This window comes from Gadus macrocephalus, chromosome 4, assembly GCF_031168955.1.
Source record: "Gadus macrocephalus chromosome 4, ASM3116895v1".
NCBI lineage: Eukaryota > Metazoa > Chordata > Actinopteri > Gadiformes > Gadidae > Gadus > Gadus macrocephalus.
Window position 1 is genome coordinate 8,091,017 of NC_082385.1, and position 17,697 is coordinate 8,108,713.

The 17,697-nt window shown below is 47.6% G+C and overlaps 1 protein-coding gene across 6 annotated transcripts in view; it reads left to right on the forward strand.

Moving 5' to 3' along the window:
• The window catches only part of sptan1 (spectrin alpha, non-erythrocytic 1), a 40,557-nt gene that overhangs the window by 637 nt on the left and 22,223 nt on the right, over window positions 1-17,697 (forward strand). For 3 of the 6 annotated variants that reach the window (XM_060049873.1, XM_060049875.1, XM_060049876.1), the window contains exons 1-21: window positions 1,147-1,275; window positions 3,622-3,861; window positions 4,512-4,637; window positions 5,353-5,493; window positions 6,048-6,328; window positions 7,108-7,252; window positions 7,709-7,863; window positions 8,362-8,497; window positions 8,993-9,094; window positions 9,453-9,590; window positions 10,255-10,365; window positions 10,550-10,627; window positions 10,986-11,141; window positions 11,957-12,161; window positions 13,006-13,187; window positions 13,684-13,927; window positions 14,354-14,476; window positions 14,871-15,088; window positions 15,613-15,705; window positions 16,400-16,534; window positions 17,065-17,213. In XM_060049873.1, the coding sequence (XP_059905856.1) occupies window positions 1,258-1,275; window positions 3,622-3,861; window positions 4,512-4,637; window positions 5,353-5,493; window positions 6,048-6,328; window positions 7,108-7,252; window positions 7,709-7,863; window positions 8,362-8,497; window positions 8,993-9,094; window positions 9,453-9,590; window positions 10,255-10,365; window positions 10,550-10,627; window positions 10,986-11,141; window positions 11,957-12,161; window positions 13,006-13,187; window positions 13,684-13,927; window positions 14,354-14,476; window positions 14,871-15,088; window positions 15,613-15,705; window positions 16,400-16,534; window positions 17,065-17,213 (3,176 nt within the window). In that variant the 5' untranslated portion in view covers window positions 1,147-1,257. Of the gene's footprint in view, window positions 1-1,145; window positions 1,276-3,621; window positions 3,862-4,511; window positions 4,638-5,352; window positions 5,494-6,047; window positions 6,329-7,107; window positions 7,253-7,708; window positions 7,864-8,361; window positions 8,498-8,992; window positions 9,095-9,452; window positions 9,591-10,254; window positions 10,366-10,549; window positions 10,628-10,985; window positions 11,142-11,956; window positions 12,162-13,005; window positions 13,188-13,683; window positions 13,928-14,353; window positions 14,477-14,870; window positions 15,089-15,612; window positions 15,706-16,399; window positions 16,535-17,064; window positions 17,214-17,697 lie in introns of those variants that run through there. The other 3 variants (XM_060049870.1, XM_060049871.1, XM_060049872.1) reach the window with 2 other exon arrangements.

The following is a 17,697-nucleotide window of genomic DNA, read 5'->3' on the forward strand; positions in this document are numbered from 1 at the left end:
TTTAGTTTCGGCCGGATACATTTCTCAGTCCTGCCTATTTTTCGTCTTGGTTATTTTTCAGCTGTGCATGTTCTGAAAAATATGTGTGACTTTGACGTTTGGTGCGTTTTTGTACTTTCTGAAATGACATCTGCATGGCTGAGTTTGAAATCAATGAAATCAATGATAAGGCTGCAGCATTGATAATTATCCTTTTATACAGCAGTCCAAACGAAAAGCCTTTATCTGCACTGTTGCACTGCGTTCGTTTTGTGTACTCGTGGCTGATGGGCTTTCAATATAATCACATTTCCTAGAGCCACGACACCGGGATGCACGGGTAACGGAGTTCACCTCCTCGGCGCTATTGTCGTCTTTAGCGAAATCCGAGCAGGCTCGGTTCCCCCAGCAAACTCCCATTTCCTGTGCATTCCTCTCCAGTATCCCCCTGTTATGACATCATAGGTTGCTATAGAAACGGGAGATGGGAAGGACATTATGTCATCTGTTCTGAATGAGCCTAACGTTGGGAAGCTGCCTTCTTATTTTACAGTCACACCCATGGACTGTGTAAAATAGGTTACACCCTAATATGTTTTCTACTCTGAAGGCTATCTGGATGAGTTTTCGGCCCCATCCTGTTTGGTTTTTGGGGGCACTGTGCAATTGTTTTGGAAAGATTCCCTTTGACACCACCTCTTTCCTTGATAAGAAAAAAGGAAACCAACAGAAATATACAGGGAGTAACCATTCCACTAAAAACGATCAACGTCAACAGCGTAGTCAAAAACACTGCGTGCGTTCCGAATGAACTGCTTTCTGCCGTGTCACGATCCAGCTTCCTATAGCTTAGCCGCAGAGCATCTGTTGGTTGATGCACTCTTCACAGCGTCCAGCCGGCTTATCTTGTTGTTCAGTTGGCCATCTGACAACAACCATGCAAATACAAATGGAATATATTTACAAATAGCCTCTGAAGAGATTCTGACCCCTTCTCAAGTGTCCAGGAGCGAGACACTGGTTAGCGTCACTGATAGCTAGACTGTAGCGGCCTTTGGTGGACGCGGCAAAAATAAAGAAAAGCGCAAAACTCTGCTATCTCTTCACGCAAGATGGCAGAAAGCACCGTCTGAAGGCGCAGATACCGTAACTGGGGGTGTCCTCAGGGGTCTTCGAAAGTGCGTGTTTGTATGTATGTGTGTGTGTGTGTAAGTGAGTGTTTGTCCGGTATATTGCATACGTCTCTGGAGGAAGCCCCCGTTTACTCTTTCAAGATGTATGTTGCAAACTCCCAATGTGAGGCTACTTTGGGGATCTGACGGGGGGGGTTGGGGAGTCTCTCGCACTTGTAAAATGTGCTGCGTCACTGCAGCTTGGCAACGGCACAGCTGCGGTGAAAGAGCGTTTTAAATGCAATACCTGAGAGCCTGGGGCCAGGCTCCTTTAACGGAGCATGCAGATATCATGCAAATATCTATATTCAAGATATATATATATTGAGGTTGTTTTGTAACCGTGTATCCAATGTATGTTGATATAACCACTTTTCTAGATGATCTGTTCTGCTTCAGGCAGGGGCCATTATTATTCACTATACCCTAGCTTTACTGTTAAAATGATGGTCAGCCCATGACTTTTAGTAATCCTATAGGAATAGTATTACATAGATTATTATTATTATTGTAAAGAGAAATATCTATGATTTCTCCCTTCTGGTCCCGAATAATGCAGTGTTTATCAGAGAGTCCTGCGTTACCAAGCCCTTGGGCTGGAGTAGCTCGGGGGTGGATGGAGGGATGGGGGCGGGAGTGCTGCATATGATAGTGTGCCTGATCCGTGTTTCAGGCGATCTGGCCATGAGGCCAGTAATCTGCTTAAAAGCACCGACCGACAGTGGATCTCCACTGCGTTCCTGGGGACCTCACCTGCCCCCTGGAGGAATGACCTCACTTTGAGTGTCTCCTCAGGTCGTCTGCGTGTGTGCCAAGAATGCAAAGGACTTGGGTCGAGCTTATAATCAGTGTCTCTTCTGGAAGGCTCCTACAGTAGAACCCAGACATTATTGACGTCACCCCCCCCCTCACCCCCCCCCCCCCCCGTGTTCATTTCTGGGGCTGAAATGGCCGGGAGCTGGGCCGTGTGTCCGTCTGGAACGTGAGCCGCTACCCCGGGGCCTCATCAACATCCCTGTCCGGCGAGCCACGCAGAATTGGAGGCCTCCGTTTCCCAAACGCACTGCTGCTGACGCTGCTAATCCATCCATTAAGCCGGCGTGTGACTCCCATTCTACTGCCCACGCATCCCACCCCGGGCTCTTTGTTGAACAACTCTGTGGGTCAGCAGCTGTAGGGTTGACATTGCACTGACCTTGGTTTGATGGGACGGGTCAATGTTCTGCCTGTCTGGCTAGTAAAGAGCATTCTGGGAAGGATGCATGACCAGACGTATGTTGCTTTGTCTTTAGTGCCTTCAATTATTCATGGGTAATGGGTTCGAGCCATTACGAGGGAATTATCACCATCTGTAAGAGTAAACAACTAAAGCTATTAGATTAGATAATTGATTTATTTGATTACGAGGCATTAGCCCTTCAGTGTCTAAAATAAAAAGAAATGGTGAGGGCCACCAATATAGCATAGCACTCCCAGCTCGCTTCAGATGCTGCATTCTCCATTTGATAACAAAAGCACTTCAGTGACTCATGTTTTATTGGGCTTGTCTAACAGGCTGACATTTAGATTAAAATCCGTACAAAGAACCACCCTTTCAATGGAAACATAACAGGCCTGTTATCTTGGACGTCTCACACACTATAACCAGTGTGAATCTCCTGAGTTGGGACTGTCCTAGTTTGGGGCCAGCACGCGATCATGTGCCAGGCATGGGGAGCCGGGGCGCTGACTGTAGCTGGTCTCATTGTTGCATGGAAGCCCAGTGACCGGTCGACGTGTCTGTGGAATGTCCGACCCCCGTTTGGCATTCATGTGTTCTCAGCTGTTTACCCGCTGGCCCCTCGGTTTGGGACAGGATGGGGAGGATTTATGTTTATACAGAGTGGCCCTGTTCCTTTTGTATTCTGCTCTCTAATTGAAAACGGGTGTTTGCCAAGAGAGGGCGTCGTCGTTGTGTAGGACTTTGTCCCCCCGGTCGCCTCCCCCCTAATAAACTTGAGCCGCAAATCTTATTACAAATCTTCTTTTGCAAATTTCCCTCCGTCATCTTGTGAGCTCTCTTTCCTACTTGGTGGAGTGTTGATCGTCGTCTCGATTGCGAAGGCATCTTGTGTTACGTTCTAACATGGTATGATCAGGGCAGAACTCGAGGTTAGATGAAGGACTACAGACACCAGAGTTGGAGCTTAATCTTTTTTAACAAGGATTTTGCCTCCCCCCCCCCCCTTGCTTAATTCCTATTGGGGGCATTTGGGATTACTTCTAGGGCAATTTGACCAAATGTCCGAAAATAATTCTGGATCCGCTTTGCAAATGCAGCGTCAAATACAGAAGTTAACTCTTTGCTAATTTTCATCCCAATATCAGAAATGAACTCGCCCGTTCATTTCTGACCCCGATAGACGCCCAAACTCGCTCTTGGAGTCCCCAACGCTGATCCTAACAGTGCATATTCCAATGTGCTTCCCAGAAAATGGACACCAGCGGGGCTAAGGTGCTGGAGACGGCGGATGACATCCAGGAGCGCCGGCAGCAGGTGCTGGACCGGTACCGGCGCTTCAAGGAGCTGTCCATGGTGCGGCGGCAGAAGCTGGAGGACTCGTACCGCTTCCAGTTCTTCCGCCGGGACGCCGACGAGCTGGAGAAGTGGATCCAGGAGAAGCTGCAGATCGCCTCCGATGAGAACTACAAGGACCCCTCCAACCTGCAGGTGTGTGTGTGTGTGTGTGTGTGTGTGTGTGTGTGTGTGTGTGTGTGTGTGTGTGTGTGTGTGTGTGTGTGTGTGTGTGTGTGTGTGTGTGTGTGTGTGTGTGTGTGTGTGTGTGTGTGTGTGTGTGTGTGTGGTATTCCCTTGACGTTCCATAGTGGTTCTCTAATGGACATCTGACCATCTAATTCACTCTCGACTGTCGTGTGAGTGTGTTTGTTCAGTGTCATACGTTGCTGGGTCATGTAAATTATGTTTTTCTCGTGTAGCGAGAAGTCTCTGAAGATGTCTTGAACCTCTCGTGTATTTGTTGTATTCCTAGGGACTCATTAAGGTCAATTTGTGGACTGTGGGACGGAATGCATAATAGCATAAAAGTGACCAAAATATAAATACAATGTAATTACTCCATTATGATACCAGTTTCATACTATAATTGAGGATATATTAGTGGAATAATTGGGTTTGAAATAAAAAATATACTGCAATGTGCATTATTTCTTGGTGCAAACTGCGATAAATGGCGCAGCCAGTCAATGATGACTTTCATATCTTAGAGTGGTCGGTTGCAGTGTTTTTCTTTGCCTGATCTTGCATCCTTCAAGGGTCTCTGACTGGTGTTGGTGTTTGTGTGTGTGTGTGTGTGTCGACAGGGCAAGCTCCAGAAACACCAGGCGTTTGAGGCTGAGGTACAGGCCAACGCTGGAGCCATCATCAAACTGGACGAAACCGGCAACCTCATGATCACCGAGGGCCACTTCGCCTCAGAGACCATCCGCGTAAGTGAGACACACACACACGCACACATACGCCCACACACACAGAGAAATGTATATCCTTTGCTTAATTCTGTCATCTGTGGTCCAGTCTTTCACGCCGTACCGGACACAACAGAGACCCATAGTTACAAGTACCAATATGATTGAGTACATTCAAGTAGGTGCTGGTGACCTCTTTGAGTGCTGTGACGACCGTTTTAGAATCTGTTCTTCTGATTCACTTGTCCTTGTCCCTTTCTTCGTAAGGATTCACTGGGAAGTTGGGTTTTTGTTGATAGAGCATGCAGTGTGTTATTTATTTTTTCAAGCTAGAAATAGGGCAATATATGTCGTGATGATGCATGGGTCAAAAATATATATATATTTATATTGGATTACATTTGTCGTTTCAGTCACCATGGATATATTTGTCATAATTTCCTAGCACATATTAAATATATATATATTTTATTTGTGCTAGGACATTATTTATAATAATGGACATTATTTGTAATTATTTCCTAGCGTAAATTAAAGATATTTGTTTGTACTCTTTTCTACTGTGTGAATTTGGCCACATCCGCTTCTACCTCTGAGTTTCTTCCTCATTTGTTCTTGTTTCTGCCCCCCTGGTGTCATTCAAACGATATCTATTATTGCCATCTCTTCGTTCCGTCCGTCCTTCCGTCTAACCGCCGCGTCCCGCGTTCTCCTCCGCGTGTTTCCATGGAAACAGACCCGTTTGGAGGAGCTGCACCGCCTGTGGGACCTGCTGCTGCTGAAGACCAAGGAGAAGGGCATGCGTCTGCTGCAGGCCCAGAAGCTGGTGCAGTACCTGCGCGAGTGTGACGACGCCATGGACTGGATCAATGACAAGGTGGGACTCCCAGTGACAACATGCTCAGAGTCATCAGAAACACAACACATCGAACGAAATGAAACTCTAGTGAAAAGGTGACCCGCATTTCAGGAGGTTGGCAATAATGTAAAAACAGTTTTGACGTGTCGTCAATAGGCTGAATTGTATTGACTATATACATGGAGGCAGGATAGTCTAGTGTTTAGGGTGCTGATCTGAGAATGAGAGAATAAGGAATGTAAGAAAACAATCATAACAAACAAAACCAAATCACTATCTACAATTCCTCAAACGTGCATCACAAACGCCCTGTACATTTACACACTCCCTGGCAATTAACAAACATCCTGTAAATATACAAATTTCCCTGTAAATCTACAGATTTCTCAGCAAATCGACAAATTTCCCTGTAAATCTACAAATGCCCTGTAAATTTACAAATGCCCTGTTAATCTACAAATGCCCTGTTTTCTACAAATGCCCTGTAAATTTACAATTGCCCTGGAAATCTTCAAACGCCCTCTAAATATACAAACCCCTTGTGATTCACCCAACCACCGTCCACCCTCCAGGAGACCATGGCCACCTCGGAGGAGCTGGGCCAGGACCTGGAGCACGTGGAGCTGCTGCAGAAGAAGTTCGAGGAGTTCCAGACGGACCTGGCGGCCCACGAGGAGCGCGTCAACGAGGTCAACCAGCTGGCGGCCCGGCTCACCCAGGAGGCCCACCCGGAGGCGGAGCTCATCGTGCGCAAGCAGGACGAGGTCAACGCCGCGTGGCAGCGGCTGAAGGGGCTGGCGCTGCAGCGGCAGGGCCGGCTCTTCGGGGCGGCCGAGGTGCAGCGCTTCAACCGGTAAGGGGGCGGAGCTCACAAGGTTTTTTGTGTCTTAAGGACCCCCGTTTTTTTTACAGTTAAGGTGGTTTTTTACAGCACTTTAATAATAATAATAATAATAATAATAATACATTTAATTTAGAGGCGCCTTTCAAGACACCCAAGGTCACCTTACAGAGCATATAGTCATCATAAATCGTTTAAAAAACAAGGGATTGTGGAAAAAATAATAATTTATTTATTTATAATAATAAATAAATAAATAAGTAAATATAATAAATAAAAAAATACTTATTAACTTAACTTTACTGTTAAGGCGGCAGCCTGAGCAACACACGTCTGCCACCTTATCTACGACGTCCCCAAAAAAAACGTCATTCACTCTCTGTGTATAGATCAGACTACAGGGCAACAGTCTGACAGCCTTCTTGAAAACCAAGCATAAATGGTCCACCTGTTTAGCAGCAAACCCCACCACCCTAGCTAACACATTTTCTGCGGGAAACCCTGGACCCCTATCGGTACGCCGCAATTACTCCTTGACGGACGCCAAAACCCTGTTGAACTGATGTTTTTAGATTTATTGTTAAGCGTCAGGATCCGTATTGTAGTGGACTAGGCGTTTAATATGGAGGCAGAGCTGAGACGTTGATGTTGTTATATATACAACCCCTACCCTACCCAGGAGATCAGGGATTTAGATAACAGTGATGCATTCCTTTTATGGTGTCGTAATCAGTAAGGCCAGGAATCAGGGTTGGGTGTTTCAGCTTCTGAGATGGTGTCGTCATCAACAGGGATGTGGACGAGACCATCAGCTGGATCAAGGAGAAGGAGCAGCTCATGGCCTCCGACGACTTTGGCCGTGACCTGGCCAGCGTCCAGGCCCTGCTGCGTAAGCACGAGGGCCTGGAGAGAGACCTGGCTGCCCTAGAGGACAAGGTAGGGCCATGAGATGTCAATCAGGTCAAGCTCAGGCTCATGGTTTAGTAAAACCGCTGCACGTTGGTATAGAAACAACAACCCCGAGCAGCTCATTCAAGTACCTCACCCATACAAATAGGACATAGATAAAACGACAATTAAAGATAAATGCTGCTACTATTATTATATAGCCAACTGATTTCAATCTATCTGTGTTCTGCTGGATCAAAAAAATACGAAATACAAGCAAAACATTATGATTATTATAATTACTGTTAAATCCATACTGGTAGTTGACATTACGTCACACTATTCTATTCACCCCATTGGTGGTGAAAGTGGTTTCCATAGTAGCAACCCGGTCATTATGGGATGGTGACCGACGATATAGGTATCGATGCGCCCTTTGGTGTTCCCCAGCCGTGAAACACACGGGAGTAGTTCTAAAAGGTACCCGTTTGCCGGACCCACCAGGTGAACATGCTGGGCGGCGAGTCGGAGCGCCTGCAGCAGACCCACCCCCAGAACGCGGCCCAGATCCACCTGAAGAAGGACGAGCTGGTCACCAACTGGGAGCAGATCAGGACCCTGGCGGCCGAGAGACGCGCCCGCCTCAACGACTCCTACCGGTAAAGGCCGCCGCTCCGGGGACACACGCCATGACCCACACTGTCACGGCTCCGCTACGGTTCCACGCCGACGCAACGCAATGACCCCGCGGACGCTCCGACGCAGTCCTGATCCTGTTCTGGTTCTGTGTCGGGTTTTAGTGAGCGGACCAATCACAGACCAATCACAGACCAATCACAGACCAATCACAACAAACATTGCCTCGGCGCAAGGTTACACTTTGTGGGAGGCACAGGGCAGGCCCTTGCGTTTGACGCAAGGAGGGTCCGCCAGGACGTAATGGGTCCGTAACCCCCCTTGTGTTGCGTCGACGTGGAACCATAAGTAAGCCTTTAGGGTAGCTGCATGTGTTAACGTGTGTGTGTGTGTGTGTGTGTGTGTGTGTGTGTGTGTGTGTGTGTGTGTGTGTGTGTGTGTGTGTGTGTGTGTGTGTGTGTGTGTGTGTGTGTGTGTGTGTGTGTGTGTGTGTGTGTGTGTGTGTGTGTGTTCCTCAACAGGCTGCAGCGCTTCACGGCTGACTTCAGGGACCTGACCAGCTGGGTGACGGAGATGAAGGCGCTGATCAACGCTGACGAGCTGGCCAACGACGTGGCCGGAGCCGAGGCCCTGCTAGACCGCCACCAGGAGCACAAGGTACACACACACACACACACACACACACACACACACACACACACACACACACACACACACACACACGCGCATATGGACACACACACACACGCGCATATGGACACACACACACACACACACATATGGACACACACACACGCACACGCCTTATGGCAAAATACAATTAAATATTGCAGCTCAAAGCAATACCCACACGTTATGTTTTGTGAAACAGTGTGGTATAGTGTACATTTGAGCACAAAATTTACTATTTCATAAAGAATATTAACAGGACGTAGCCATTTCAATAACCATAGAAATACAAAACGGTTATTTTTTGTTATTATAAGTTAATAATTATTCATTGAGCTTTTAAGTAGTTCCTAGAGTGCATATTTGAATGCCTGTTTTGCCGTCTACCTGGAGTGCTTTTGTTTTGTGAAGCCCTATGTTTAAGTGAAAGCTTTTGCGTATGTAGCACCTCTTCATGCTCATGTTGGTTCTGTGCTGTAAAAGGGAGAGATCGACGCCCACGAGGACAGCTTCAGGGCTGCCGACGAGGCCGGCCAGGCGCTGCTCAACACAGGCCACTACGCCTCGGACGAGGTCAAGGAGAAGGTGGGCGGACGCGCGCACACACACACACACACACACACACACACACACACACACACACACACACACACACACACACACACACACACACACACACACACACACACACACACACACACACACACACACACACACACACACACACACGCAACGTCATTTTGTTTATTTTTAACTGCATTGAAGGGGATTTCTGGAAATGAGATGAGAAGAACCATACTAGAGTAAAAGATACAAATTAAAACCAATCTATGTACCAAAATAGGCCTGTATACACATTCAGAGTCATAGAATTGTAGATGCAAACATAAATGTTAAACAAAAGTAATATATGTAATAATTAAACGTGTGTGTGTGTGTTTAGCTGGGCGTCCTCACCGAGGAGAAGGAGTCTCTTCTGGAGCTGTGGGAGCTCCGCCGGCAGCAGTACGAACAGTGCATGGACCTGCAGCTCTTCTACAGGGACACGGAGCAGGTGGACAACTGGATGAGCAAGCAGGAGGTACCGGATCCATCAGCACCACCCCGCCACCACCACCACACGTTCACCCCACCACCACCACACGTCCACCACGCCACCACCACACACAACATTCATTATGTTATTGGTCGGGGATCTATGGCAATTAGAAGGGTGACAACACGCACAACTGACAATGACGTGAGGTGCTGAACAGAAAATATAAGGCAAAAATGAATGTACTGGTAGGGGAGGAGGGAGAGAATCCGTCATTGATTTAAAAATAATGCTTCAAAAACACCCTTGACTACAAAGTATTCGGTTTGATGGAGAAGCATAAGGGGAAGACTGTTGGCTGAAGGCACAGACAGGATTTCCCCAGCATCGTCTCAGAACGATGGGTATGCACTGTCCATGGTTGTTGCCAGTCTGGACCGATAGCCTAAGTAAATTATGTTAAGATAGCCTAAGTTCATTATCTTGCACAATACTTTAGGCAGGCAGGGGGGGAATGGCCATGTCTGGAGACGGCAAGACAGCCACGGGTTCTTACACAATCAAGAAGTGAAGGGGTCGATTGCAGCTGGATAAGGAAGACGTGCTTCAGTATCAAGTGTCCAAGTGAAAACTGAATTTGTGCAAAAGCTTCTTCAGATTTCCACAAGGATCCGTTTTCTCATGGAGCGTGTGTGCGTGCTGTGTACAGGCGTTCCTCCTCAACGAAGACCTGGGCGACTCCCTGGACAGCGTGGAGGCCCTGCTGAAGAAACACGAGGACTTTGAGAAGTCCCTCAGCGCACAGGAGGAGAAGATCACCGTAAGTCATCACACGGGTTCACCCACTATTATGGATATCACTGTTATTATTATTTAAAACATTGACCGTTTATCACGGGAACATCGTAGAACAATGCTCCCATCGCATCGGCTCAAGGATCGGCTGATGATAGCATTGGTTTTAACCAAGCTCTCTCTCTCTCCCTCTCTCTCTCTCTCTCCAGGCCCTTGATGAGTTCGCTACCAAGCTCATTGATAACAACCACTATGCCAAGGAGGATGTCGCTACCCGCAGAGATGCTGTAAGTAATGCAGTTGGCGTCGCTAAGCGATGTTTGGTAGTACAGGGTCCTTCTGGACACTGACGCTCTTGTGACATCGCATGTTATAAAAAAGAAATATATAAAATCCTATAAAACTGAAATTATAGAAAGTATTAAATATACCATTAAAATATATAATCAAGTGACCAATCAGAATTCTCCGCCATAGATGATGTTGTATAAAAATGCAATCTATAAGAACCGTGGGACTGGAGAAGAAACAAAGATCTCTGCATTATGTATACCATTAAAATACACAATCAAGTGATGGAAATGTCCCCCATAGTTGATCACGCAGCCATTTGAACTGTGATTTGTAATCTTTTGCCCCGTGCAGCTCCTCAACCGCCGCAACGCCCTCCACGAGCGCGCCCAGTCGCGCCGCGCCGGCCTGGAGGACTCCTTCCACCTGCAGCAGTTCTTCAGGGACTCCGACGAGCTCAAGAGCTGGATCAACGAGAAGATGAAGACCGCCACCGACGAGGCCTACAAAGTAAGAGCCCCTTTTTCTCCTGCTTTTTGTTTAGTCTACACGCTGTGATGTGATTGGTTCAATGTCTACAAGAGGCAGTTGGCCTGCAGAACGATCTCATGCAGGATGGCTGAAGATGCATAGTTTGTGTTTTCTTTTATTGCTCAATACGATGATGATGCATTGGAATTAGGTGTTTTTTGACACTGAACACAATAACCGGTAAAAATACCAAAGTATTTACCGAAAATGTAAATCTCAAGAAAATACGAATACAAGTATAAGACCCAGAAAGGGTGACGAGTGTTGAGGGGAGAGCTGGACGTTCTACATCATGTTAAAGGCACCCAGTGCAACTTTATGTAAACATTCAATGAAAAATAAACGTTCAATTTTTTAGTCTTTTTTACACGTAGTAAGTTTCAATAACTCCATACCATTACATATCGACATTCAAGGAGCAAAGATGAGACGTCGTTGTGTGGTGAGAACTGATAGAAAATCGTAAACAACAACAATCGCCGGTGGGGAGAAGCCATTTTTCCATTGACTGGAAGCCTGCTTTTATTTATTGTAGGTTACAAAAAATAAAGAAAATGGCGGCATTGTTGTTGTTATCGATTTTGTATCAGTTCTCACCACACAACGACGTCTCATCTTTGCTGCTTAAATGTCGGTATGTAATGGTATGGAGTTATTGAAACTTACTACGTGTAAAAAAGACTAGAAATTGAATGTTTATTTTTAAGCCTCGAAAGTTGCATTGGGTGCCTTTAACACACCTTCTACTCTCTCTATCTCTCTCCTCTCTCCTCTCTCCTCTCCCCTCCCCCCAGGACCCCTCCAACCTCCAGGGCAAGGTGCAGAAGCACCAGGCCTTCGAGGCGGAGCTGTCGGCCAACCAGAGCCGCATCGACGCCCTGCAGAAGTCGGGCCAGGAGCTCCTGGACGGGAAGCACTACGCGGCAGACGAGGTGTCCGGGCGCATGGAGGAGGTCAGCTCCCAGTGGAAGAAGCTGCTGGAGGCCACCGAGCTCAAAGGTACAGCCACGGCTCATATCTATGTATCCTTTGATTATTTCAATCTATACTATGTAGTTCAGGGGTGCCCAACCAGTCGATCGCGGTCTACCAGTAGACCGCCGACAGATCCCAAGTCGACCGCGAGGGGTGAAGAAAAAAAAGAATGTCTTTTTTTTTTTCTTTTTTTTTTTAAATATAAAATAAAATTTGCGCGGGACATATACGCGCGGTAGCGCATGCGCTGTCAACAGCAGTTGAAAGCCGTCAACAGTAGTTGCACACTCCTAAACGTTGGCATGGCTGAGGGGAAACGAGCTAAGACCTACCATGTTCACCCTGAGTGGGAGGAAGATTATTGATTATCGTTGAGAAAGTGCCGTGCGCAGACGGAATGAAAGTCGGGTAGGTTTGCTGGTAGATCTCGGGAGGTTGGCTACTTGAAAAGTAGATCTTGGGTCAAAAAAGGTTGGGCACCCCTGATGTAGTTCATAGAGATGCCCTTGGCACAAACACAAACGTTACGGTCAGTGGACGACATTGGTTTGTCCAGTTGAAACAAAGTTAATGTTGCAGGCTGTGAAATAGTTTTTGTTCTTCACAATGCGCATGAGAGTACAACTCACATACAGAGCCACTGTTAACACTCTACCTTTGTATACATAAAATATAAACAGCACTCTGTGTCATATATTAAAATACATAAACAGGCAGGGGTGACACAATAAAGCCTGAAAGCTTATTTCCATTGTGGTTCCTTGTTTTGTTTTACTGCTTATCCGAGAGCTATATATTTGCATTCTGATTGGAGTCCTATTAATAGTCCACTGTTCCTCATCTGTTCTTCTGATCTCCTCTCCCCCAGGCATCAAGCTGCGCGAGGCCAACCAGCAGCAGCAGTTCAACCGCAACGTGGAGGACATCGAGCTGTGGCTGTACGAGGTGGAGGGCCAGCTGGCCTCCGACGACTACGGCAAGGACCTGACCAGCGTCCAGAACCTGCAGAAGAAGCACGCCCTGCTGGAGGCCGACGTGGCCGCTCACCAGGTACACACACGCACACACAGGGACGCACAGACACGCAACACACCCACGCACAAACACAGACCTGCAAACACACATACGAAAACAATGCAAACACACACACACACACACACATACACACGTAAACAGGCAGACAGACAAGTAAATATGTACACACACACACACACACATACTGAGGCAAACAAACACACTACAAGGGTGTGCTTGTGTGTGCATCCGGACCTCATCTGATCAGCGCACTCTTTATTGACGCCTCCATATCTGTCGTTATGCGTCTCTGATGCCAAATGTTCCTAATTTAATTCAATTATTAGTGTTGTGACTTTTGTAATTAGTTGACGTGACTCACATCAATCATTATTTTAAGTGTGTGGAGGAGACAGAGGTTGCCAGTCACTAGAACATATTAAATCTACATTTCACCACAGAGCAGTCGACTTATTAAATGAACCAAATGACCCTGTGTTAACCCCCGTTCCCTCCCCCTCTCTCCCAACAGGACCGCATTGACGGCATCACCATCCAGGCCCGGCAGTTCCAGGAGGCCGGCCACTTTGACGCCGACAACATCCGCAAGAAGCAGGAGGCGCTGGTGACGCGCTACGACGCCCTGCGCGAGCCCATGACGGCCCGCAAGCAGAAGCTGTCCGACTCCCTGCGGCTGCAGCAGCTCTTCAGGGACGTGGAGGACGAGGAGACCTGGATCCGCGAGAAGGAGCCCATCGCCGCCTCCACCAACCGAGGTGTGTGTGTGCGCTCGCTCAAGAGTCCAAAAACGTTGCCTGGCATTGTTTCCATGCTGGGCGTACACTGAGTTTGTAGGACTGTCGTCCTGCAGTTTAGAGGGGTGTGGCTTATACATTTACTTGCGGTAAATTGTCTGTTCTGTTTAATTTTGTTAATTGTAAATCCTGCCGCAAAACTTTTGTCCCCTATGATTTTATCGTCTTATTTCATCCGTTGTTATGAAGGTATTATAATGTATTCTGTAATTGATGTTGTATTTTTTTTATTGTATTTATCAATAAAGTGCTATGTAAGTAAAGTTACTATCATGATAATATTATTCATACGAGTTCATAGAGGCCTGAAAGGTGGACCCTCATGTCTTGCCTGTCCACTGCGCCGATGCATTTGAATGAACCCCCCGCTGCTGTCCTCGTGTTCAGGCAAAGACCTGATCGGCGTGCAGAACCTCCTGAAGAAGCACCAGGCCCTGCAGGCGGAGATCTCGGGCCACGAGCCCCGCATCAAGGCCGTCAGCCAGAAGGGCGACGCCATGGTGGAGGAAGGTAAGGAGGACTATCCTCCAGACACGACCATCCTTGAAGTGCTCATCATTTGTTGAACACTACATTTTAAGATTCCGGGTTCCCAGGCTAGGCTTCTTCAATCAATGTATTGATGGTTAGACGACCTTCCAATGCATTCATTGGCAATCAATCAACATGATGAATGAATAATGATTCAACAAGAAACCCAAGGCACAGCACTTTTCGCTGTTAAACTTCTCGTCAACCCGTAATTGAATGTATTTTATTTTTAATTGAATTCAGGACGATCTATAAAGCAAAAGTAAAGTCAATGTTCCCCTAGTCCCGCACAATCAGACCCGAGCTCAGATCTCCAGGGTCAGACCAACTGACCGTCAACCTCCCCCCCCCTCTCTACCCACCCCTCCCCCAGGCCACTTTGCGGCGGAGGAGGTGAAGGTGAAGCTGGGCGAGCTGAACGGCCGCTGGGACACGCTGAAGGGCAAGGCGGCGCAGCGGCGCCAGGACCTGGAGGACTCCCTGCAGGCCCAGCAGTACTTCGCCGACGCCAACGAGGCCGAGTCCTGGATGAGGGAGAAGGAGCCCATCGTGGGCAGCCCCGACTACGGCAAGGACGAGGACTCTGCCGAGGTAACGGGCCTACGGGTTGGTGAGGGGGTGAGGGGGGGGGGGGGCGTCAAGTGGGACCGGGTTCGATCCCCGCCGGTGTCCGCAGCCTGAGCTGTACTCATGCTACCCTGCTCCTTGGTAAGATGGATAAAAGCGTCCCTTTAATGACTGAACGTTGAATAGTGAATGGAGCCATTCACTAGGTGTCGGGCCGCAGTTCCATTCACTATTCACCAAACTATTGTTAAGCCTCTCAAAGCCCTAACCCTTTCTTTTTTTAATGTATCTCATGAATGAGTGTGTTTCCCCCAAAAATGTACCAATTAGTTAAAATAGGCCTCAAAGAATAATTTTTTAATAGCAGTAATTAGGAAACAAACATTGGGTTTAAAATAAAGAAAAAAGAATAGCTGCTATCTATTAAGAATGTAGTTAATGGAAATACCAACAAGAAAATGACCGACGCTATCTTCGCCAACATTGGTTTCACTTTCACTTTGTGACCCATCCACACTGTGCATGACCCGTGACCTCCTCTCCCGTAGGCTCTGCTGAAGAAGCACGAGGCCCTGATGTCGGACCTGAGCGCCTACGGCAGCAGCATCCACGCGCTGAAAGAACAGGCCCAGTCCTGCAGGGTGAGTCCCCGTCCCCATGGCGACGAGCACAGCACACGCGGCGGGTGATGTGCACGGCAGTCAACGCACGACAAGCATCCTGCAAAGCCACAGCTTAACTTTTGCTAGTCAATGGCGGTTATCAGTATGATAGCAGTGACTACAAAGCTAGGCTCCTCCTAGCTGAGTGTCAAGGTGTCCCTGAGCAAGGCACATAACCCTAACTGCTCCCGACGAGCTGGCTGTCTCCTTGCATGGTTGACTCCGCCGTCGGTGGGTGAATGTGTGCTTGAATGGGTGAGTGTAAGGGAATATTGTAAAGCGCTTGGGAAAAAAAAAAAAGCACTAGATAAATGCAGTCCGTTTACCATTTACCATACGAAAGCATCTAAAGACCCCCCTATTCCGAGATCGCCTAGCAAGCTGACTCGTGCGCTTGTTTCCGGTCTGTGCTTGTCTAGCGCTAGTAGTCTGGTGCTCACTTTACTGTTCTGATGTTGCACAGCTTTGAAAGCACTTTGATATGCATTGACTATATCTGATTGCACTACCAGTGACGTATAAAAGTAAATGACTACAGAGCATTGCCTCTCTATGAAGCCGCTCCAAGATCGATGGCTTGCTTTGATTGTTTTAAGCTTCACTTGTAAGACACTCAGGATAGAAATATAAGCATCTGCTCAACGAATAAAACGTGGATCTGTTGTAACCACAGCAACAAGTGGCCCCCACGGACGACGAGACGGGGAAGGAGCTGGTCCTGGCCCTGTACGACTACCAGGAGAAGAGCCCCCGTGAGGTCACCATGAAGAAGGGGGACATCCTCACCCTACTCAACAGCACCAACAAGGTGGGACCCCCACTCCCCCAAACACTCCCCCACACACTCCCCCACACACTCCCCCAAACACTCCCCCAAACACTCCCCCACACACTCCCCCACACACTCACCCAAACACTCCCCCAAACACTCCCCCACACTCGTTATGCTGTTGTTTCTGCATTTGTTGATGGGAAAAGAATTATCCCCTACTGAAATTTCATGAAAATGAATGTCCGTTAAGAGGCCGAGTGAAGTAGCACATTCTGTGTGATGGAGGCCTGGAATTTGCAGTATTACAAAAGTTACCAACTTGGTGTCCGCGACTGAACACCGCTGGAATCTATGGGAGCAATTACCGCTTATCGCCAAAGGGGTTGCCGAAGAGCACGCAAAATAAATCTTAGCGACGGCCACTTCAACAAATTAAGCTTTAAAGGAGATTAAGAAAATAATAGCCACAAAATAATTGCTTTAAAAGCCTGCAGGGGGGGGGGATTTATACTCTGAATTCATGTCCTCTATAATCGTCCCGTGTTCCCGTGTCTCCGTCTCCCTAGGACTGGTGGAAGGTGGAGGTGAACGACCGGCAGGGCTTCGTGCCCGCGGCCTACGTGAAGAAGCTGGACCCCACCCAGTCGTCGTCCAGGGAGAACCTCCTGGACGAGCAGGGCAGCATCGCCCTGCGCCAGGAACAGGCGGATAACCAGTCAGTAACACTCACAGCATAACCCTCTTTGTGTTTGTGTGTGTGTGTGTGTGTGTGTGTGTGAAAGCTTCACTTACACATGGTTTGGGTTTTCTTCTGTATACCTATTCTGGTATTCAGCATTTAAGTACGCATAGTCGGTACTTTGATACTGATTATACTATGAGGGTGTTCTCGTTGTTTCTTAACCGCTAACCTCTATTTTTCATCTTATTTTCTGATGTTCGTTATAAGATTTCTCTTGCTCTCTCTCTTGCTCCTTTTCTCTCTCACTGCTCTCCCTCTGCTTGTTCATCTTACTTGCTCTCACTCTCTTGCTGTGCCTCTCAATCTCTCCTTCTCTTGCGCTCTCTCTTTCTCTTTGTCTCTCTTCCTTTTTGTCTCTCTGCCTCTCTCTCTCTCTCTCTTTCTCTTTGTCTCTCTTCCTTTTTGTCTCTCTCTCTCTCTCTCTCTCTCTCTCTCTCTCTCTCTCTCTCTCTCTCTC